Genomic DNA, 22,109 nt, shown 5'->3' with positions numbered 1-22,109 from the left:
CTGGATGAAATTGAAATACCCTCTCAGGACTCACATAATTGTGACACAAGAGTTTGGACTGTGAGGGCCCCACTGCCCAGAGAATCAGGAAGATGGTCTCTCCCAGCACCACTTCCATATTGACCTCTAGAAGGGCCACAGAGGATGAGCAGTAGTTGAGTCAGTCATTCAGCACAGCATAGATGTCTGGCATAAAGGGTCCAGCACCAGCTGGCTGTGCAGGGGAAGAGCAGAGGGGCCATTTCAGTCAGTTGGAGAACATGGATGCCTGTGGGGCCCACTGACTGTGGGGGCCCAACCTGGAATCTACACAGGGCAAGTGGCCTGATCTAGCTGGGGGTGGAGTGGGGCAAAGGGCAGGTCAGTGAGCCATCAATCCTTTGCCTCACTTCTCAATTCCAGCTGGCCTCCAGTCCCTTCTCCCAAACTTATGCTGTCTGCCCTATCGTGGCCTCTTGGCCTTCTTGGCTCTTCTTGGCTCTCCCACCCAGCCCTGGGTGGTCAGGGGTACTTGATCTCAGCTTCCTGGACCCTCTGAGAATTCCTAGCAATCCCTGAGACCCCACATCCCACAAAGGAGCAGAACTCCATCTTTCTCCCAGGCCCCTTCTTGCCCTCCCCAAGGGCCACTTTCACTTCTGCACACACGCTGTATTTGGAGGGTCCCCAACCCCTTGTCCCCGCCAGGCTCCCATCAAGGCCCAGCAGAGGGACTGGAAGGAGACTCTCCCCAACTATCTAAGCGCGGGAGCTGGGTAAGAGGTGGGGAAATGAATATTAATTTATCATGATTAGGCAAATCCGGCAGGGAGAGCCGATTCAGGCGGAGGAGGCTAAAAAGATGAATTTCAGCAATAAAATTAAATAAGGACGGACGAGCAGCCCCTCCTCCCTCCTGCTTTGCTGATCTCTCTCTTTCTTACAATTTATGAGGCCAATTATGAAGATGAGGTTGGAAGTTCCTGGAACTTCACTAAATGCAAACGGCGGTCCCTGCTGTTCCCATCAAATTAATTAACCGCACGCTATTGATGGCCGCTCAAGGCTGACGCAGGCGGCCCGCCCTGCGGCCTCCTCCATGGACAGGACCCAGAGTCGGGGGCCCAGCTAGGGCTCAGCAACCTCCTGCAGTCCCTGTCCAGCACCATCAGGGACCCCATCCAGCCATGGGTCTGCTTGAGCCCTTGATGACACAGGGGCTTGCACCCACAGGCCTAGACCCACAGGGAAACTCACACTCAGATACAGAATCATGAGCATGCAGCACACAAACACAAGGCCCAGGAATCTACATTAGGTGCATAGACAAATGACCACACTGTCAAACACAGGCACTTACCCAGGGGCACCTACACATGCACAGTGCTGGCCAAGCTGAGGGGTCTGGAGAGGGTGCAGTGAGGCTGAGCCAGCTGGCTACAGGAGGTGCACTGTGTCTGGGGCTGAGGGCCTGCTCAGTCAAGGCTAGGCCCAAGTCCCACAGGCAAAGGTGCCACCACGGGTTCCACAGTCACCTAAGCAGCAGAAGTGGTCCTCCTTGGCTAGTTTTGGTTCATCCCCCAGAGGCATTCTCACAGACCTCCTCTAGCCCTTCAACCCTCATCTTTGGGTCCACTAGCTTATGGGTTCTGGAGAACTAGCTGGCTGGTGTTCAGACTGAAGGGCAGTGGGTACAGGAACAAAGGTCTTAAGCCTAGGAGCCCAGCCTGGGCTGGGGCAACTCCCACACACATCTGCAGTCTGGCCAACACAGGTTTGCCCACAGCTGCAGCTTCCATATGAGGTACAGCTCTGCAATGATGGAAACCCCTCCACCCCTGCTAGGGCAGTGATGCAGCCCTTAGCCCTATCCAGAGGACTCCCATTCCATTTAAAGGGGCAGGAATTCCATGAGTTAGGAGAAACAGTACAAAGGGCCTAGGTTTTCCATTTCCAGTCCTTGGAACTGTGGGGCTGGATATGGGTGGGTCTGCCCACCTTCCCATGCACACTCCAGGTACCTAGCCCTGCACCTGTACCTGTTCCCCATGAGTGGCCAGGATCTTTGGCAAGTTTGGTCAAACTTGTTCTCCTTTCATTGCAAGGCCATGGCCAAGATCCATGTCATTCACCCAGGCCCTAGGTAAAAATGAGGCCACCAGTTTGGCAGAGCTGAGGCAGAGCAGCCCAGAGAGTATTTGAGTCTTGGGCACAAAGTATCAATAGCAACTGAAATTAAGGGAAGCATCTGCAGTAGCCCATGCAAGAAGGCTGGGACCCAGGGTTTGTCAGCCACCTGGCCCTCCCCTTCCCTGGCATGAGCTTCCCCAACCCACACCACAGCTGCTCTTCAGAGGATTTCTGCCTCTGACAGGCTGCACGCACCCACCATGCCTTTGCTCACTTCATACCCACACAGGCTATCAAAGCTCCACATTGCAGGAAAAAACTGACCATGAGCATAGTGCCTTAAGACAATGTAAGTAGTTATATCACAGTTCTACCATTAGAAATCTGACACAGGTTTTGCAGATCTGGGAGCCAGTATCAGCACGGCTGCATACCTGGTGGAGGCTCTAGAGTGGAATGTGGAGGGTTTCTGGTGAAACCTTCTTCAGGCCGCCCACATCCTGCATTGGTGGCCCCTGTTTTCCACCACTGAAGTTGGAAACATTGTATCTCTCTGACCCTTCTACTGTATGGCTGTATCTGAGAAAGTGTCCCCTTTTTACAAGGGGTCCGGAGAATAATCTGAGAATTACCCATGTTAAAATCCTAAATTTTTTTTTCAGCACTGGGGTTTGAACTCGGGGCCTTGTGTTTGCTGGCAGGTGCTCTACCACTTGACCCATGCCCCCAGCCCTTTTTTCTTTTAGTTATTTTTAAAATAGAGTCTTGCTTTATTCCTCGGCCAGCCCAGATGGCAATTTTCCTAGTTACGCATCCTATGTAGCTGGGATAACAGGTACATGCTACCATGACCAGCTTTTTATTGACTGAGATGGGGTCTTGGGGACTTTTTGTCCAGGTTGGCCTTGAAGCTCGATCCTTCCAATCTCTGCCTCTTGAGCAGATGGGATTACAGGCATGAACTACTGTACCCCACAAAATGCTTACCCTTAATCACATCTGCTGACTCTTTAGCCAAGTAAGAAAACATCCACAGGCTCCAGGAACATGGATATGGACATCTTCAGGGATGGTTTCTCTGTGGTCTGACCAGGAACAGCCCTGGCTCAGGGACAGACTAAGGGCTGAAGCAGGCTCATAAGCTTCCTCTCATTGGGATCAGTGGTGACTGGGAGGTAGGTTTGTGGGGTGCTGGGCAGGACCCCAGTTCCTTCCAGGACTCTGTAGTTCAATCTCCCTTTCTGGCAGGTTGAAGGCTGTTCTGACAGGAGCCAGGCTCAAGCTCTCAGGTGGCTGGAGAACCCTGAACTCATTTTTTTTTTTTTGGCAGTCTGGGATTTGAACTCAGAGCTTGCTAAGCAGATGCTCTACCACTTAAGCCACTCAACGAGCTCTGTTTTATGATGGGCTTTTTCAAGACAGAGTCTTGTGAACTATTTGCCCTGGCTGGCTTTGAACCACAATCCTCCTGATCTCTGCCTCCTGAGTAGCTAGGATTATAGGCATAAGCACCAGCACCCGGCCTGAACTCACTTCTTACTTAGTTTGAACTCCAAAAACTACCCCTTCTTTCAAACTGAAGCCTTTTCTAAGACACTGAGCTTCCCTGACTCAGTTGTTCTCCTGGTTCCTTCTGTTACACCGAGCAGCTAGGTTATCATGCCATATGGGTTCCTGGAGGATGTGGGCACTCTCCCTCTTCAACCCAGGATTTCCCATTGCCATTGTCAGGAGGTGGGACCAGAAGTCTGTATAGTTTGAAGGCACACCTGAATTCTGAGTCTCATAGGGAAAAGGGTAAAGGCAAATGGGAAGGGTGTCAGAAATGGGAGTGAAACCCCTTATTTCAAACAAGACAGCTCTATCCCTTCTAGTGATTTTTGAGAAATTCCTGTGTGTAGAAAGTTACCCGTGACTCAGTGCCCATCAGCCCGTCTTGCTCCCAGCTATGACAGCCCAAGGATAGCCTTAAAAGCTGTGGGGCCCTGGGAATCACCAGCTCCTCTTCTGTTCTACCCAGGGCACTATGGCCTCCCTGAGAATAGGAGGTCTACAGAGAGGCCCACTGCTCACAAGGGCTTTGGGACCTTGGATATGGCCACCGCTCAGGTTGGTAATGAACTCCAAAGAGACCCTCCAGACACCACAGGCAGGCATCTAGGCTTGAGTTGGAGGCTGTTTCTTAGGTTGCTAGGATCCCAGGAATCTTTGGGATGTTGTTTTCTGAGACAGTCTTGCTATATAGTCCAAGTTGGCCTCAAAATCATGACCTTCCTGTCTTAGCCTCCTGAGTAGCTGGGATTTACAGGCATGTACTACCATACCCAGCTGGGTCTCAGGATTTGACACCAGGGAGGGAAAGGTCAGCTCTGGGACTCTCTGAAGGTTACTGACAGAGATGCAAGGACTCCACACATACATACACCACCTCACACTTAGCACACTAAAGGTTGGAGCCCACCACTGGGCCTAAGCTCCCTCGCCTTCACCTCAAAATCCCCCATGTTACGGAGCCTTTCCAGGTTTCTCTAAGACAGCTTTCTCCTATCTCTGGGCCTATCACTCTTCATATTTCTTTCCAGACACACCCCCTCCTCCCAGTCCCTCCGGTCTTCTGACCTGCAAGGCCCAGCCTCAGAAACCCTGCTAAATGCACCTGCAGACTTGCTCATATTCCTGCCTGCTCTGCCAAACCTAACCCTATAGATTCATTTTCAAGTCTCTGCCTGCTTGGCCTCCTCCTGACTTCCAGCATCCTCTCTAAAGCTGGATCTTAATTGTCCCCAAACAGAGCTGCTGACCCCTTTAAAACAGGCAATTTCCCTTCCCTCTTCCAGGCAGCCTTCCCTGATCACCCCATCCCAGTCAATGGTACACAGACCACCATGTTGTTTGTAATTATTTCCTGTAAGCCTTGTCACCTTTGTTTCTCACAATAGCCTTGTCTTGGGCAGGGTCCATAGGAGATTCTGATGGGTGGATAGAGAGAAACCCCTAGTGCCTGACTCCCTCTTAACATTCACCTAAAACACCATTTTGGGTTCAGGAGCTGCCTCAGCCAGGCCTGGCTAGAGGGCAGTCAGTGCAGCTTTTCTGGGCTCTACCATTCAGCTCCCATCTCTTTCCTGCTTGAGTGGAAAAAGGGGGCTGCAGCAGCTTAAAGACACCAGGCAGGTTGAATGTCAAATGCACTTTACTGGGCCCTTGGGTCTCCAGATGTTGTCATCATGGAGCCTGTGGTACCCTTTCCCAGCAGCTCCAGATGCACAGGAAGTGGGATGGGTGAGGAAATCCATGTGGAATGGCTCTCATTCTCCTACTCGGAAGGGTCTTGGATGATGCTGGGCCTGCAGCTGCTTCCCTCTCCCCATGAAGCCTTTCTTCCACCCCCAGCAGCTAGCTCTTTCTCAGGGTGGGAAGAGGGGATCCTGTGCCAGCCACCTGTTCCTGCTTAAATGGAGCAAGGGGCCATGTGGAAAACTCTACCAGGGGCAGTGGTGAGGTTGAAGGGACAGCAGCTTGATCTTGTCTGGGAGAAGAGTAGGCAGGCCCTGGGAGCCAGGCCCAGAGAGCCCAGGCTCAGGCTAACTGAGGACAGCTGGTGGTTGCAGTAGTAGAGTTCAGCCAGTAGATGCTGGAGGGGTACTGGATGGCCAGGCCAGGTGGCCAGTCCAGTGGGCTTCCCTTTCCTCCAGCCTTGGGTTACCAATCCCGCTCAGCTGGTTCTCGGTAGGGTAGGCCTAAGATCCTAAAGACATCCTTTTCAGTAGGGGTGGGCAGCACTTGGCCATGCCCCACCTTGAAGCCTTGGGTATTCCGTACCACAGCTGCACTGAGGGCATGTTCTGTCAGGCTCATGCCCTTGGTCTTGGCCAGAGCCCGCATGGACCGGTTGAAGTAGGCAGAGCCAGTAAAGTAGAGCAGGGCACAAGCAAACTCACTGTAGGGCACAACAATGATGTCCAGTCGTCGGTGCTGCCGTCCTGGTCCTGGGAGCTGGCACACACCCAAGTACTTCTGTTGTTGGCCATTATCCTCCTGGCTCACCAAATCATCTGTGAGAAACCCTGGCAGAAAACAGGGGATAGCTGGGAGGGCAAGCAGTCAGGCTCTGGACTGCCCGTCCTCTCACATCTCCTAGTCCCCTGCATTCTCTTTTCCCATTTCTATACTGAGAGACCCTGCTCACTCTGGGCGCATCTAATCTGTGAAATCCCATCTCTGCCATGGGATAAGACCTTCAGCCTGTGGGTACTGCTAGGCACCTGTGTAACCTCCTCGAGAAGACCCCTTCTATGGCTGCCCACTGTCAACCTACCCTCTCAGAGATGGAGCATATACCTTGCTGCCGGAGGCTGTTAAGGAGGTGGCTGAAGATGCCCTGGTGAGATCGGCCATCTGGGTGAGTGATGAGCACGTCCACATCACCACAGGTTGTCTTTCCCCGTCGATACGAGCCACAGGCTATACACAGCAGCCCCGGGTTGAAGGTCAGGGCTGACACCCGGACCTAGGAAAGAATAAGGAGATGTGAAAGGCTGTTGGCTTCAAGCCCTCTAGAGAGTTCCTCCCCATGGCAGCAAAGGGCCTTTCCTGACCCAGTGGTCCACATTACATTCCAAGCCAATTCCATGCCTGCTGCCAGACTGAGGAGATCCATCCCAAGGTACTACTGTTTCCCAGCTGCATGGGGCCAGAGGAGAACTCTGGTGCTGCAAGGGCAAGCTTCTAAGGAGAGCCTGAAGATGGAGCTCTGCCTCTGCAGGAGGGTACCCTTCTCTGCCCCAGGACCTCTTTAAAAGCAGAGGACATTTTCTCTCAACCCAGGCTCCAACCCACAGCCACGTGCTCAGGTTTATGAAACTCCACTTAGGACAAGGGGCCAGGTGCAGGAAGCCCACAGCCAGGTACTGGTAGCTCCAGTTGTCTATGGATTTGTAGCTGAAGACAGAGCATGTGAGATGGGGCTTGAGGCCTAAGCATGTGGCTGGCAGCAAGCCCCAGCCCAGGCCTGAGAGGAAATGGAGCACAGAAATTTAACTGCACCTGTGGGAGAAGAAAGAAAGGAAGAGGGGCCACCATCTGAGCCCATGCTCACATCCCTCCTGGAAGGGACTCCAGAGAAGGGGACTGTCAGCTAAAGGATCATCCCTCATTGAGGAGAAATAAGCCCATTAGCCTCCACCCAGACACTGAGGCCTTTTATATTCAGATGCATCCCCGCCTCCACCCCAGGAGAGCAAAGATTTCTGGGGCCCTGCATACTCACACAACCAGGACACCTCAATTCCCCTGACAGGCAACTCTGTTAATCCCTTCAAGCCCTTCTTGGGCCTCTAAGGAGAATGGGAGGAGGAGGCCCAGATGAGTAATCCCATTAAAACCCCTAAATCTGGAGCCCTACATGGGGGAAAGGATGGGGGTGGCAGGTGGGAAGCCTCTTCTGTTTAGATGAGCTGAGGGCCAGGGGCTGGCCAGGCATTCTCTGTGCCTGGACACCATGGCTGAGTGATGGTGTCATCACTAGCACCATGGCCTGGTGATGGGTGGACAAAGAGGTCTATCCATTTATCCAGTGCTGGCCTCATAGTCCCATGGCCTAGAGGGAGCTGGAGGCTGATTCAAGGAAGACAGACCAGTCTTCCTAGAGTCCTTCCATTACACCCTTCCTTGGCCAAAGTGAACAAACCTTGCCCACACCCCAGACCGATTCTGATGCAAGCTGAATAAACAGCACAAGTAGTCCTAAATGTAACCTGCTTATCTCTACTCTAGATTTTATATAAACTTAGTCTCTAACCAAGCTCTAAAGCAAACCTTTATCTTGGTCAAACCTTATTTCTTGGACAACTACAAATCCTTTTTTTTTTTTTTTTGCAGTGTTCGGAATCAAATCCAGGGCCTTGGGCATGCTAGGCAAGTGTTCTACTGTTGAGTTACATCCTCAGTCAGTAACAACTACAAATATTAACTCAATAGCAATCTGTACTAAGGAAGCACAGAACTCCTAACCAAGGCTTAACCTTAACTAAATCTTGATAGCACTTTCTTCGGATCCCACACCTAAACTTACAGGCACTATGCTTCTAGACCAGCCCCAACCTAACCCCGACCAGTCTTGGGTGGGTTTCACAGGGTCCATACATCTGAAGAGAGATATAGAACTTGGCACGTTTGTGCACTGTGGAGAAGAGTCCATAGTTTTTAATCAGGTTCTCAAAGACATCTGTGAATCAATAGCATTAAAAAACTATGCCCTGATTCACCCTAACCTAGACCTATTCAAACTCCCAAATCCCCCAGTACTTAGGACCCTGTCCTGTCTCCACTCTAGGCCAACAATGCTGAGTGCTCACACTGTCTGACACTGGGAATTCCCATCCAGAGGGTTGGTGTTGTAGCTCTCTCCTCAGCTACCCACCCTTCTCTAGGCCTGCAGCTTCTGTCCCAACTTGCTCTTTCACCAACCTCTGGTGCCCCCCAGCTTCCTTTACCTACAGGGCTTCCCAGCTGAGGGATCAGGGGTTCTTGGCTTTAAGCCAGAACCCTGTAGCAGGGCCTGGCTCTCCTCACTGCTCTGGGATACCTGCTTACCATCTGCTCAATCTCTGCAGCCTCTTCCCTGGGCATGCGCTGTAGGAAGTCATCGTAATGCTTCAGGCCAATAGCCTGCTGGGTAGTCAGGGAGGCCAGGCTTCGGATGTCTTCCAGGGTCCGGAAGCCCTAAAAAAAAGTAGCCAGAGGGAAGGCTATGAGGATCTACAACCAATGAAGTGGCATAAACAGGCAGACACAGAAGGTGTCTGTCAACACACTCTACATAAGGCCTGAGGCAGAACCAATCCCAGATCAGGCAGGTCTTTACTCAGTAGGGCTTGGGAACAGCAGGGCATGGAGGCAAGCTGTAATTCTGGAACACTGTTTCTTGACTCCTTAGTTTGGAGTGGGCCTGGCCTTCTTCATTGTCACCAAGCTTCCCAGGTGATTCTGGGCCAGGTTTGGGAGCCACTGCTCTGGATGGACATGAAGCTCCTTGGAAGGCACTTGGTTAGTCTTATGGACAGCAACTTGTTTCTGCCTACATCTCAAGGATACCAAGCCTCAGGGCTGTTCTAGGAGACAGGAGAGGGGCCTATATGGACCCTGGTGCTCTTGAAAAGTGGTCTCCCTGTAGTCTGGGTTCATTCCCATCAGAGCACAGGGTAAAATGGCACCCAGGTCACCCCAGATCCCGGGGTGAGGGGGAGAGCTCTGGGGGTAGAGGCTCTGAGATACAGCAATACTGAAGTGGCAGCTGGGCTATGGTATGACCTGATGGTACCACATCTGAGCAGTCTTGGTCCCAGCTCCCCAGATGTTGGAGAAGAGCTCCAAGACAGGCACACTCTCGCTAATATGATCCAGCTTCCGCAGGTGCCCACTGTCCAGGATCTCCATGATCTTCTCAGCCATCCGCTTGCCAACCCCAGGGATGCTGCAGGCCTCCTAGGGGAGGAGGTGGCAGAGGTGAGGAAGAGAGTGAGAAGGTGGGAGAGCCAGGGGAACTCCTTCAGCAAATGTCTGCCCAAAAACCAGCCTGGCAACTGTGTGCCTGTGTAGAGCTCAACCACAGGTGAAGAGAAGTTTAGATGAAATACGAAAACTTGTCTTATGGTTCATGGAGGGACCAGCAATAAGAAGTAGGGAATACTACTTATTGCCAGCACTGCCATCATTATCATTGCACCTGTGAGAGCCAACACTTACTGACAAGCTTACTGTATGTCAGTTCTGTGCTATAGGGACCATCTCTTTTCATCCTCACTATAGAACTATGAATGGACTACTACGGTTAATTCCTTTTTATTGATAGGAAAACTGATGCACAGAGAGTTTAAGTAACTTGCCAAGAGTCACAGTTAGTGACCCTGGTCTGTTGGGCTCCAGAGTCCAAACTTTTGTTTTAAACTGTTTTGTTTTTTGCAGTGCTGTGGAACAAACCCAGGGCCTTGTAGGTAAGGTACTAAGTGCTCTACCACTGAGCTACATCCCCACCCCTTATTTTTTTGAGACAGGATCTCGTTATGTAGCTTAGGTTGGCCTTGAGATCCCTGTGTAGCCCAGGTTAGCCTGCAATTTGTGATCCTCCTGCATCATCCTCCTGAGTACGAGGATTACAGGTAGCACCATGCCAGGCTTTAAACTTTTCATTTCTCTTTTTTATTAGCACATATTAATTGTTCAAAGGGGTTTCATTGTGGTATTTTCATACATGCACACAATGTATCTGATCAAAATTCACTCCTCTATTACTCATTCTAAACTTTTTTGTAGTGTTGGGACTTGAACTGAGGGCCTACATCTTGAGCCACTCCACCAGCCCTTTTTTGTGTTGAGTTTTTTCGAGATAGGGTCTCGAGAACTATTTGCCCAGTCTGGCTTCAAACTGTGATCCTCCTGATCTCAGTTAGGATTATAGGCGTGAGCCACCAGTGCCTGGCATTCTAAACATTTTATAATGTAAAAAACTCAACTAGAGAGAACAGTATAATGAACCCCCAAGCACCCATCACTCATCATCAATTATCTAGATTTTGCCATTCCGCTTTAATCAATCTCCCATTTTGTTTCTTTTTTTTTTTTTATTTGGGAGGGGGCAGTACTAGGGTTTTGAACTCAGGGCCTCAGCTCTACCATTTGAGTTACATCCCCCAGTCCTTTTTGCTTCCATTATCTTGTAATAGGATCTTGCATTTTTCTTCTGGGCAGCCCTAACCACTATCCTCCTGCATGGCTGGGATGACAGGCATATGCCACCATGCTTAGCTTTTTATTAGTTGAGATGTGAGCTCTCTGACTTCTTCCCTGGGGGGCCTTGAACTGAGATTCTCTGGATCTTTGCCTTCTAAGTAGCTGTGATTACAGTGGTTTGAGCCACTACACCTGCCCCACTTTGCCTCTTTTGTGTAAATCCTAGCTATCACAAAATATTAACCACTAAATCTGATGTCCACTGATGACTGGTGCCTCTAACTCCTAGATGGTACAGACAAGACACCCCCAGCCCCCAAGTACCTGATAGGAGCTGACAGGCTTGTGGAAGCTCTTGAGGGCTTTGATGGCCTTGGTGTAACCCAGGGCCCTCCACTTGTCTCCCTGGACCCTGTAGGCTTTGGCCAGCACTTCCAGCTTCTCTGTGATGTGCAAGTTGTGGTTGGTTGCCTTCTGGCTCGAGGGCTGTGCACAGACCCACTTATCCAGGGCCTCCGGGGCTGGGTCAGGCCCAGCATCTTCCACGGGGGTGGTGGGGTAGTGGCCACTTCTTAGGGCTTCCAGATCAGCAGCAGTAACCTGGGGCCCTTCCCCATCACTTATTTCATCATCTGAACTGGGCTTGAGGTAGAAAGGGAGAAAAGACAATAAATTCTTACTCTCTATCAGGAGGGCTCCTCAGAAGTGGGGAATGTGCTAGGATCTTCAGTAGTATGTGGTAGATATGGCTTAAGTGAATACAGGAGTGATGGGTGTTAGAAAGGGCTAAATAGTTTCATAATCAAGAGAGCCCTCCGATGCAGGGCATGAGACTTTCTCAATGACCAACAGGACCTCCTTGTATTTGTGATCAGGTTCCTAGGTTGGGAGGGTTCTTACCTGGACTTGAGTGCTTGGTGCCTCTTCTGCCTTTCTGGAAGGAGATACATCTCCAGTGGGAGGAGAAACAGCTCCAGTAGGAAGAGAGGCAAGAGAGAGGGCTGTCCTAGGCAAAATGTCGTTGGTCCCAAGAAGGGCAGAAGAGTCTTGTTCTGCTTTGCTGGACTGTGGTTGGTCTAAGAACCTGGGGAAAGGAGGTTAATAAGAGGTTAAGACACCAAAAATTTTACCCTATCTCTGTCCCCATTCTTCTCTACTCTGAAACCTTGGTTTCCTAATGTGTCCAATTTAAAAAGAGAATTTTTTTTAATAACATGAGACTGAAGATGCTACTAGAAAACATTTGAGAAAAAGACTGGGATCAGCCCACCTGTGGGGGATGAAAATGCTGAATCCAGCTGTGTCCACCAGTCTTCTCTCCTGCAGGCACAAACTTAGCCAGGCTGATTTCACCAGTTGAACACCTGGGGGCAGCCGGGACAGTCTGAGGAGGCGGAGGGCCCGCTCACAGTCCATGTCTTCATCCACCACAATGTGAGTAATCCCTGGAGCCTGGGCAGGGCATATCTGGCCACCATGCTGGACAATGTGCTTTTCAAAGAGTTCTGCCCGAGCTCGTCCAATGCCAGTGGGCACTATGTGGGCCTGCAGGGAGCTCAGCCACTCTGTGGAAGGGACATCCAGATGCCTATTATCATAACTTAGATACAGCCAAAATGAACTATTTGTAGTTCCCTTCTGCCCAAATAATAACTTTTCTGCTATCCAGACAGCATGCCTTCTGGGGATTTTACCACAGCATTCAGCAAGTTTCCTCATGGGCCATCACTTGAATGTAAGGGGTGAGGTCTTTTTTAAGTCCTGTACAGACTAAAACAGTATCTGACATATTGTAAGTAACCTATAAATATTTGTTGAATGACTAAATGAATGCCTCTTCCCTCCTTGCTTTGAACTATAGTCCAGAATTACTGTTTTATTATTTATTATTTCAGCAAAGCACATATTTCTTGCCCAAATTGTCTAGCAGCCCTGATCCCCTCTCCTACCCCCCCACAAAGCCTCTGCCATCTATTTATCAATTTGGCTGCAAAACAACTTACAACAAGGCTGGGGACATCTGTCTGCCCTTGGGGCAGCCTCCAGAAGAGCAAAGAATTTTATTGGTCATTTCCTGATCAGGTGTGGGGCCAGGGAGTATTTTCTAATTGAGGAGATCTTGGGGTGGCGAAGAAGATGGACTGTCAAAGACAGGGGACCAAGGCTAGTACACGGCAGATACAAAGAGATCTGCAGGCCTTGGACAGGTAGCACCAGTTCCATTATCTGATTCAGGAACAATGTAGGGCTGACCAACAAGGTCAATAACAGGTATATAGCAATTCTGAGGGTATACCAGCTCACCTCCAGCTTCTTCTCCCTCTTCCCTCTTGGGAATCTTTGCAAGTGCTTTTGACGATGGATGGGCATGAATTTTCTTTCGCTTGGGAAATGCCTTCAAGATGCCTCTGGGGTCCATTGACGTATGGCTGGATCCTGGCTTTTCTATTTGTTGGTTAGGGCAGATACCATGCAGAAATCCAACTGAGGCCCCAGGAACCTTTTTCCTATGGAGATGGGGTCTCTACTGATCAAACCGTGGGGGCAGCAGCCCAGGTCTCAGGAGTCTCTGAAATCCAATTAAACTTTGGTGGTGGGCTGGTGGAGTGGCTCAAGTAGTACGGTGCCTGCCTAGCAAGCGCGAGGCCCTGCGTTCAAACCCCCCCCACCAAAAAAAAAAAAAAAAAAAAAACCCAAAACTTTGGTGGTTTAAACCTAGCTCTACACTGACCAATCTTTCAAAGTTAGAGTATTGGGGGATGTGAGGAAAGGGTAGGACTACTGGAGGTACCTCTAAGGAGTTAAAACAAAATCAATTCCTCAGAGGAGTTATTCTGAAGATTCCGCTAGGCTTCTGCCCTGCTGCATCCCACTTCCAAGGTGCTTTAACAAAAAAAAAAAATGGCAGGCTAGGAAAAGGAACTGCATCTTTAAGATCTTCAACTCTCCAAAGAAGTGGAGACTGGAGGACACCTGCATATAAACCCCACATTGTCTTTCTCTAGCCACAAAGTACAATCGCAGAGGAAACCTGGGGAGGGGGAACTTAAGGGAGGATAGTGAGTACGCTCTGCACCTGCCCTGATCGCGGGCTTCCCAGCATGGGGGTGCTGATCCTGCAGCTGCGGGGGGATGCGGGTGTGGCCGCAGCAGGTGTGAAGTGCCCTGGAGGAATGGGAGAGTCTCAGTCTCCCAGCTGGGAGTGAAGACACGGGCAGGTGTGGTCTTCGCTTGCGCAGATGGCGCAAGCCAGGGACTCCCAGCTGGGGGCCAAAGGAGAGCTGGAGTTCGAACTGGCCCTAAAAGCCCCTTCCCACCACCAGATTTAATAACATTGGGCTCAGTAATCAACGTTGGGCTGGGACCCAGGATGAGCAGTCAACTACTTACCAGGAGAGCCAATGACAACAGAGGAAAGTGGTGGAGGGAAGGGCAAATGCCCAGAACACCTTCCGGGTCATCCGGAAGTGACCTTCGACTGAAGAGTTGCCATGGCAACGGCCAGTGGCGCTGCACGTCAGAGGAAAGATGGCGGTAACTGGTTGGCTGGAGAGTCTGCTGGCGGCCGAGAAGACTGCGCTGCTGCAGGACGGTAACTCGAAGTCCCCGTTAACTCCCTCGTCCTTTCCCTCCAGGATCCGACCCTTTGGCCCCAGGAAGGGCCTCAGAGCCTCGGTTGGCAGAGCTGGAAGGGCCGCGGCTGTCAGCTCCTGTATTTGCATATGAGGAAACTGAGGCCCAAAGAGATGCCAGGATGGAACCCAAGTCTGTGAACACACCCTAGTTTTCCCTACACCATCTCGCTCCGCTCTCGTTTTTTGTTTTTGTTTTTTTTGTCTGGTGGGACTGGGGTTTGAACTCAGGGCTTTGCCCTTACAAAGAAAGCACTCTAGCTGGAGGAGTGGCTTAAGCGGTGAAGCGCCTGCCTACCAAGTGTGAGGCCCTGAGTTCAAACCCCAGTACCACCAAAGAAGGCACTCTACCGCTTGAGCCACACCGCCAGTCCGTTTTTTGCTCTGGTTATTTTGGAGATGGAGTCTCGCGAACTATTTGCCTTGGGCTGGCCTGGATCCTCCCAAAGTAGCTAGGATGGTAGGTGTGAGCCATCGATGCCCCAGCTCGCTCTGAGTTTTGTTGCTAATAAATAATGGTTATTTTCGCATTCATTATCTCATTTTCCCCTCACTGCTGTCCTAAGAGGTGATAACATCCCACCTCATTTTACTGAGTAGGAAAGTGAAACTCAGAAGGCTTCAGACCATCCCCAGCTCTTCCCCAGTCCGTTCTCATTGACTCCCCTCTAAGTAGTTTATTCCTTATCGACAGTCAGTGTTACAATTGGCTTTTGACCTGGGGCCTCATGAACCTCAGTCTAGGGATTCTATGACTGATGGCAGCTAGATATCATGGAGGGGCAGGACACCTGGGTTCTAGTTCCACTTTGCTGCTAATTCACCATGGACTCTCCAGTCTGCCCCATTACTTGTTTGGACCTCACTTTCCTCATCTGTAACATGAGATGTGTGGGCTACCACTGTTATCTCTGAGGTCCTTTCTAGCTGTGTGTTTGTAAAGTGAATCTTTACGTGTTCCCTGGGCTTTTAGGGAGCTAGAACAGGGGCCACAAGCTGGGTCTGGAAGAGTGGGCACAGGGGTATGGAATCCTAGCTTCTTCCCACACTAGACTTGGCAAGTGTAGGCACCCCGGTGCTTCAAGGTTCTTTTCTGGACCCACTTGGCAGCCAGGGTGAATTAAGTCTGAATTCCTGAGGCCTTAAAGCTAACAGCTAGGAACTCACATCCATAGGTAGAAGTCAATCAGGGAAGCCTGGAATTTATGGAAATTAAAATCAGCTGCTCATTTGTTGATAAACATTTACAGAGGCTTTTATTGTGTGCCAAGATCTGCACTAGACCAGTTAGAAAAAGACATGTTCTCCCAGGAGTTTACAAAGTGGTCAGGAAAAAAGCATGTAAAGAAATAACAGCATGTGTTAAATGGAGGTGGACTCTTGTATAAAATCTTTGGAGAGTGTTTGGTTCTGGTGTGTCATACCCATAATCCTAGCTACTTGGGAGGCTGACATTGGGAGGATCACAGTTTGAGGTCAGTCTAGACAAATAGTTCTTGAGACCCCCCCCCCATCTCCAAAATTCACCAGAGCAAAATGGACTGGAGGTATGGCTTAAGCGGTAGAGTACCTGCTTTGCAAGAGCGAAGCCCTGAGTTCAAATCCCAGTCCCACCAAAAAAAAAAAGCTTGTGAGAGCTTGAAGGTAGTAGTCATTATCTCTTTGGAGAAAGACCTAACAGAAGAGGTGATATTAATGTGTTTTCTAAGTTTGAGGAAGAATGACTCACATGTAAAGGCATGGAGGTGTGAAAGTATATGGTTGGTTACTTGAGGAGTAACAAAACATTTAGTAGTGTGGAATCATTCACTCAGTCATAACAAACCACTTACACTGTGTTGGTACACTATACTAGGAGCTAATACAAGTGTGAGTAAGAGTCCCTTTCTCACGGAGCAGTGAGGGGAAATGGTGGGAAATGAAGAGAAATTGTAGATAAAGTTGGGCATATTGTGATCTCTTATGTAGATTTTGGATATTATCTCATAAAACAGTTGTTTTTGTTGTGGTAAAAATACATACCATTGACTAGAGGCATGACTCAAGTGGTAAGAGCACCTGCTTTGCAAGTGTGAAGCCCTGAGTTCAAACCCCAGACCCAAAAATGGCAAAAAAGCATACCATAAAATTTACCATTTTAACCACTTTTAATTGTACATTTCAGTAGGATTAAGTATATTCACATTATTTTGCAACCATCACTACCATTCATCTCCGAAACCTTTCATCTTCCTCAGTTGAAGTTCTAGGCCACTAAACACTGCCACTTCATTTCCTCCTCTCCTTAGCTCCTGGTAACCAGCATTCTGCTGTTCTGTCTCTGAATTTGACTACTCTAGAAACCCATATAAGTGGAATCATTCTATATTTGCCATTTTATGACTGGCTTATTTCACATAGCATAATGTCTAAAAGGTTCATGTGTTGTAGTAGTATTTCCTTCCTTTTTAAAGCTGAATATACCCCACATTTTACCTATTCATCTGCTGAGGGACACAATCAGATGGAGCTGCTTCCACTTGTGACTATTGTGCACACTGATGCTTTGAACATTTGTATATAAGTACTTGAAGTCCCAGCTTTCATTGTCTTTGATCACAGGACAATATTTAAACATATTTTATCAAGATTATGTTAAGCTTTTTTGTTAGCAGCATTAAAAAGATGTTGTTAGGGTTTTTTCCAAACTAACAAATAGTACAATATTAGTCATGTGGCTATGCCTTGTCAAACTCCCTACAGATTTTCCTCCTGGAGGGTATGGAGGCATAAAAAGGTAATTCACTAGAAAAATGCCCTGTAAACCCTTGGAACAATGTTCAACCTCTCAAATATTTAAAGTTATACAAATTGTCCTACTTTAGTTATTAGAGCCTGCACTTTGGCTCCAGAATGGACTTTGGCCTCAAGTGAGTTCAAGCTTGGGCCTGTCATTTCCTAGCTTTACAATCTTGGACAAGTTACATGAACTTTAATCCTAATTTCCTCATCTGTGAAATAAAGGTAATGGAGACACATAGGATTATTCTGATAATTCAATTTGATAAAACACGTAAAGTGCCTGGTCATTAGTAAGTACTGCATTCTGCCTGGACTCAAGGCTAGATGATAAGAGAAGATAGTCAGGGCAGATATCCACAGCTACTCACAAGCAGCACCTTGTACCCCTCTCCTGACAGGAAAACCTTTCCAGCTCATGTGAACCCACCCAAATGATTAAAAGTGGTGTAACCTAGGGCCTGCCGAGAGGCCTTACCAACTTTGGGATGAGTTTCTCTGAAATACAAATTAGGAATGACTAAAGGGAACTGTGTCCCAGAGGAGTGAATTAGACAGGAAAAAGCCATCTTAGACTCTTATCCTTGAAGCTTATGTAGTGTATATGTGTCTACTGGTCATAAGTGCTCATTTATTAGGAGCCTGCCTCTATCTACTTTGTAAAGAGAAAGAAGAAATTACATGACCATCTTTAAGCAAATGCTCATGGTTATGCCTTGTGGGTAGAGGGGTTGCCTAGGAACTAGAACCTTGAGGAACTAGGAACTCCCTTGAGTTCTATTTTTTTCAGTGGTTGGTGTACCATTATTTATTCATTCTTTTAGTCAATATTTGGTTGAGCTCCTATTATATTGCACATACTGTGCTTGGTCTCAGGGAAGCCATAGGCACAGGAATAAAACTCCTATCCAATAGAAGAGACAAGCAGTAGCAGAGAATTGTGCAAGGAAGTATAAAGTCACAACCAAAGCGCATGTCTGGGGACTGCATGGCAGTATCACCCTGGGGCTCTTGATAGGAGCGGCCCAAGATGGGTGGAAGAGGGCAAAGCAGCAGTATGACTAGAGGGAAGTGCCGGGTGGGAAACCCTGCATGCACAGCTGCATATTGACGTAATGACGTATTGACGGACCTTTAGGAACTAGGGAGAGGAGGACGCGTGATGTCATTTGTGTCACATGCTTTCAAGTGTTATGGTGTGTCAGAACTGCTCCGCTGTGGATGTGAACAAAGCACTAGGGAGGCACAGGTGAGGAAGTGATTAATTCTGCCAAGGTGGCTGGATGTGATAGTTAAGAAAGACTTCCCAGTGGAAGTGACATTCTAGCTGGAATTTGGAGGGTGAGGAAGAATTCCACAGTTGAGAAGAAATATGGCACTATTGCTGCTGGAGGAAACAGCAGAACAAAGACATGCTCAGAGAAAGGAAGTGAGCCCCAGGACATGTCTTAAAGTAATGGTGGGCAATAATTAGCAAGGAGTTCAATGGAGGTTGACAGGGTTTCTCAGAGTTCCCAAGGCTGCTCCTATTTTCAGGGGCCTGGAATTTCAAGGGGCAAGCCAAGGGGAGACTTTAAAGTAAGACGCTCTCTGCTTTGTGTGTAGGGAGAAGGAAGGTACACTATTTATTCCTAGACGGGAAGGAAATGGCTGAAGAATACGACGAGAAGACGGGTGAACTACTTGGTAAGTGACAGGCTCCCCTGTTCCCGTGGGCCCTTAGGAACACGTGGGACTGATCAGGTACAGGTGAATGCTCCTATTCTTAGGGTAGAGGGAGGAGCCCAGCACCAATGTGGAAGCAGGAGAGATTGAGGCTCTTGAGTCAAGATTGTTCCTGAGAATAGTCCAGACACTGGCAGTTGAGTAGGAGTCCTTTTGACTAGTAAAGCACATCCCTAACCCCAGATAAGTGATTCTTGTAAACTAGGACTGGGGATGTAGAGAAACAGTCAGAAAAATCTTTCACAGATGAGGTGGTATTGAAGTGGGCCTTATAGCTGAGTGGTAAGGGCAGGCTTTCACTGCACACTTTTTGCTTGTTTCGCTTTCTGAAGCCATACCAGGAGTAAGCAAGTACCAAGGCAGCAGTTTCTGACCTTGCCTCCAAGGCAACACTATTAAATATGACTCTTATCTTGAAGAATGAAGCAAAGAGGTGGAAATGGTGATTTTTGCAGCATTGTCATTTTTTTCCCACAGGTTTTTCCTCTTAAGAATAGGCTCCATGAGTAGGGGTTCCAGCTCAGATTTCTGAGAATTATTTGATTTGTCCATTCTCTGTTCCCAGGTATGCACATCAGCTTTAACTGACTTCCCAGAGCTAGGTGACTGGCTCTGTGACCCAGGGCCTAATGCTGTCAACAGTGGGAGTTGGTCTCTTTATTAAGTTCCACCTGAAATGCTAAGGCCAATGATGGAATTATGGACTGGGTTATTTTCTTGTCATTATTCTTGACTTTAATTTCTTCCTGGACCTGATCGACAGGTAGAATTGGTGAGGGAATTTCTTTTTCCCTTTTCCTGACAGCTCATAAATGTCTAGAACCGACAACATGGATTATACTGGTTTGCATTCTCCTAGTCTCCAGTCTCAAAATGTGTGTCCTGCGCATGTTCAGTTGAAGAGTGAAGTGTTGATCCCTTCTTATTATGAGCTGCTTGGGCTCTAGTCCCAATTGGTTTAGTCTGGTGCTATTAAAAAATCTTGATGTGTTTAGCATATGACACTGATTTGGTGGAAACCAATACAGTAGTAATATCCTCACAATGCATTGTAATTTATAGTGCTCCCAGGGGGTGACAGCCTTAGAATGCCTAACAGGGGAGAACTTATGAAAGCAGAGGTCACATGAGCTAACCACCATCATAACCCGCAGCTCCCTGCCCTAGCCTCTAGTGTCACCTTTTTTCTCTCTGCACAGAACAAATAAAGCAGCTATAGCTGCTGAGTCTGTAAAAACAAACAAATACAACCTAGGCCTCTTTGTTGTGCTTGGACATGAAATTAAAAATAAAAACAAGTCCAGGTTCCTTCATTTGTAGCACTCCATGCCCCAGTATCCCACATTAACCTGTCACTTTTCCCAGTGGCAGGTGGAGATAAACCACAGCCTCTGAATTCCTTTTTCTTAACAGAAGCAGAGGAGGACACTGTGCATGGGAGAGCACCATTTGGCTAAAGTTTACCTAACAATGACATTAACACCCAGCTTTTAATTGGACACCATACCAAGTGCTTGACATGAGTTATTTCATGTAGTTGTCTTCATTAAAGCACTAGGCCATAGGCACTGCTGTCCTGTTATACAGTTGAAAAACAAGCTCAGAAAAGTTAAGCACCTTGTTAGACTCACATAGTTGGTTGGTGCCTGAGCCAGGACTCAAGCTGAGTTCTGTCCTACTAAGAGCCTTGCTTTCATGTACAACAACATAGTGTTGGGAGTTGAGAATACTTAATCCAACTTTCTCATTTTTCTTTCTCCAGAAAGGCCTTAGTGGGGACTAATGGGCAGTGAGGAACACCTGACTCCCGCCACTAAGCCCTAGCCTGAGAATAGCAGATCCCTTTCTTACTCGTTTTCTCCTCCAACCCCCACCTAACTGTCCTTGAAAACTACTGCACATTATTCTTTTTTGAGATGGGGTCTCACTATGTTGTTCAGGCTAGCCTTGTATTCCTGGGCTCAAGCAGCTTTCCTGCCTTAGTTTCTCAAGCAGCTGGGATTACAGGTGCATGCCACTGTGCTGGACTATTAACTTTTTATTATAAATAATCCCAGCATCTGTGCTGAGCTGACTTTTGCTTGTACATCCTATGAAATAAAGAATGAACATGGTTCATGTGGCAGTAAGTAGAAATAGTTTCCATTTTTCCAACTAATTATACAAATTTGATAATTGGTCAAACTGGTTTTCTGTTAGAAAGCTCAGAAAGTAATTTACAGAGAAAGAATTACCAATAGGTATGCATCTGTCTGGGACAAAGTTCCCCCAGCCGGTGTTAATAAGCATGTTAGTGTCATCTTTTTTTCTACCCTCTCAGGGCTATTCATTCTCACCCCCCACAATGAATGTTGTATGTATTCATAGAGGAAAAAACTGAAGGGCCTGTAACAATGATCGGAACATCAAACCGGCCCCAGAAGAACACAGCATGTCCAGGGGGGCAGAGGCTGAAGGGCAGGCCATCCCCCAGCGATTACATTCGGATTACCGCTTAATCTGCTTTGGTATTTGACCGCCAGCCTAACCACCGGCAGACTGCATTTGGAGGATATTGAGCACTTTCATCCCCGGGCACTTCAGCGGCTTTATAAATGACCCACTCGATTCCCTTCAGCCTCCTCAGGGATGGGCCGTGGCAGCTGTTTAATAGCCACATAGCAATGTTGCAGTGTTTTAGGACAGAAAAGAAGAATCCTGCATCCAGTTTAAGCTGCAGGGAGTATTTAGGAAAGGGGAATGTAATTATCCACATTGGAAATGGGCCAGGCCTTGGAGCTTTGGGGAAAGAGGCCTTTAGGACCTCTACTTTCCAGCCCACCTGAAAGATGGGGCCTCTTTCAGCAGCCTGGGACATCAGCCTGCTTCCTGCTGACTTAGGAAAAAGCCCCCAGGCGCTGCTTCCTTCATATATTCCCTGTCAGACCCTTTATAGGATCATTGAAAGTCTCCTTTCCAAGGACTGGCCCTGGCTCAGCCGGGAAGATATGACAGCGTCCTGGGGAGCTGCCTTACACACACCAGTTTGGGTTTAACATATAATCAAATCAGAGTGACAGCAGGTGGAAACAGTCTTCTGTTGCTGCAGGAGCTGTCCTTGAGTACGGAACAAAGACAGGGACAAGAAAGACAAGA

General features: G+C 48.4%; 2 protein-coding genes across 6 annotated transcripts in view; one reads left to right on the top strand and one right to left on the bottom strand.

Annotated features, from left to right (window-relative positions):
• Positions 1–5,284: 5,284 nt before the first annotated feature.
• On the bottom strand, positions 5,285–14,294 carry Poll (DNA polymerase lambda). Of its 3 annotated transcripts, none has more exons than XM_020171243.2 (9): positions 14,230–14,294; positions 13,144–13,408; positions 12,110–12,404; positions 11,740–11,923; positions 11,164–11,481; positions 9,421–9,594; positions 8,704–8,832; positions 6,451–6,619; positions 5,285–6,176 (listed from the first exon to the last, which is right to left on the bottom strand). In XM_020171243.2, the coding sequence occupies exons 2-9, from the start codon at positions 13,256–13,258 to the stop codon at positions 5,812–5,814; spliced, it is 1,749 nt and encodes a 582-aa protein (XP_020026832.1). In that variant the 5' UTR covers positions 13,259–13,408; positions 14,230–14,294; the 3' UTR covers positions 5,285–5,811. The 3 variants fall into 3 exon arrangements, with proteins under 3 accessions (XP_020026832.1, XP_020026833.1, XP_073934565.1); XM_020171244.2 differs by having other exon boundaries at positions 13,144–13,346; positions 14,230–14,289; XM_074078464.1 differs by lacking the exon at positions 14,230–14,294 and adding an exon at positions 13,631–13,722 and having other exon boundaries at positions 13,144–13,346.
• Positions 14,295–14,330: 36 nt separating this feature from the next.
• Positions 14,331–22,109, top strand: part of Dpcd (deleted in primary ciliary dyskinesia homolog (mouse)) — a 31,293-nt gene continuing 23,514 nt past the window's right edge. For all 3 annotated transcript variants that reach the window (XM_074078471.1, XM_074078470.1, XM_020171242.2), the window contains exons 1-2: positions 14,331–14,431; positions 18,855–18,935. In XM_074078471.1, coding sequence (XP_073934572.1) covers positions 14,368–14,431; positions 18,855–18,935 — 145 coding nt within the window. In that variant the 5' untranslated portion in view covers positions 14,331–14,367. The remainder of the gene's footprint in view (positions 14,432–18,854; positions 18,936–22,109) is intronic.

The sequence above is a fragment of the Castor canadensis genome, chromosome 7, assembly GCF_047511655.1.
Source record: "Castor canadensis chromosome 7, mCasCan1.hap1v2, whole genome shotgun sequence".
Classification (NCBI taxonomy): Eukaryota; Metazoa; Chordata; class Mammalia; order Rodentia; family Castoridae; genus Castor; species Castor canadensis.
The sequence above is the reverse complement of the archived record's forward strand: the minus strand, read 5'-3'. Positions and strand labels throughout refer to the sequence as shown.

What these genes read in the sequence shown, in the direction of transcription:
- Poll (XM_020171243.2), bottom strand. Translation starts at nt 13,258, where the DNA reads ATGGACCCCAGAGGCATCTTGAAGGCATTTCCCAAGCGAAAGAAAATT. An exon ending in CTGCAGAGATTGAGCAGATG is followed by an intron (nt 6,620 to 8,703) that starts GTAAGCAGGTAT and finishes ATTCTTTCCTAG; the next exon opens with GTCCGGGTGTCAGCCCTGAC. An exon ending in TAACAGCCTCCGGCAGCAAG is followed by an intron (nt 6,177 to 6,450) that starts GTATATGCTCCA and finishes GTTTTCTGCCAG; the next exon opens with GGTTTCTCACAGATGATTTG.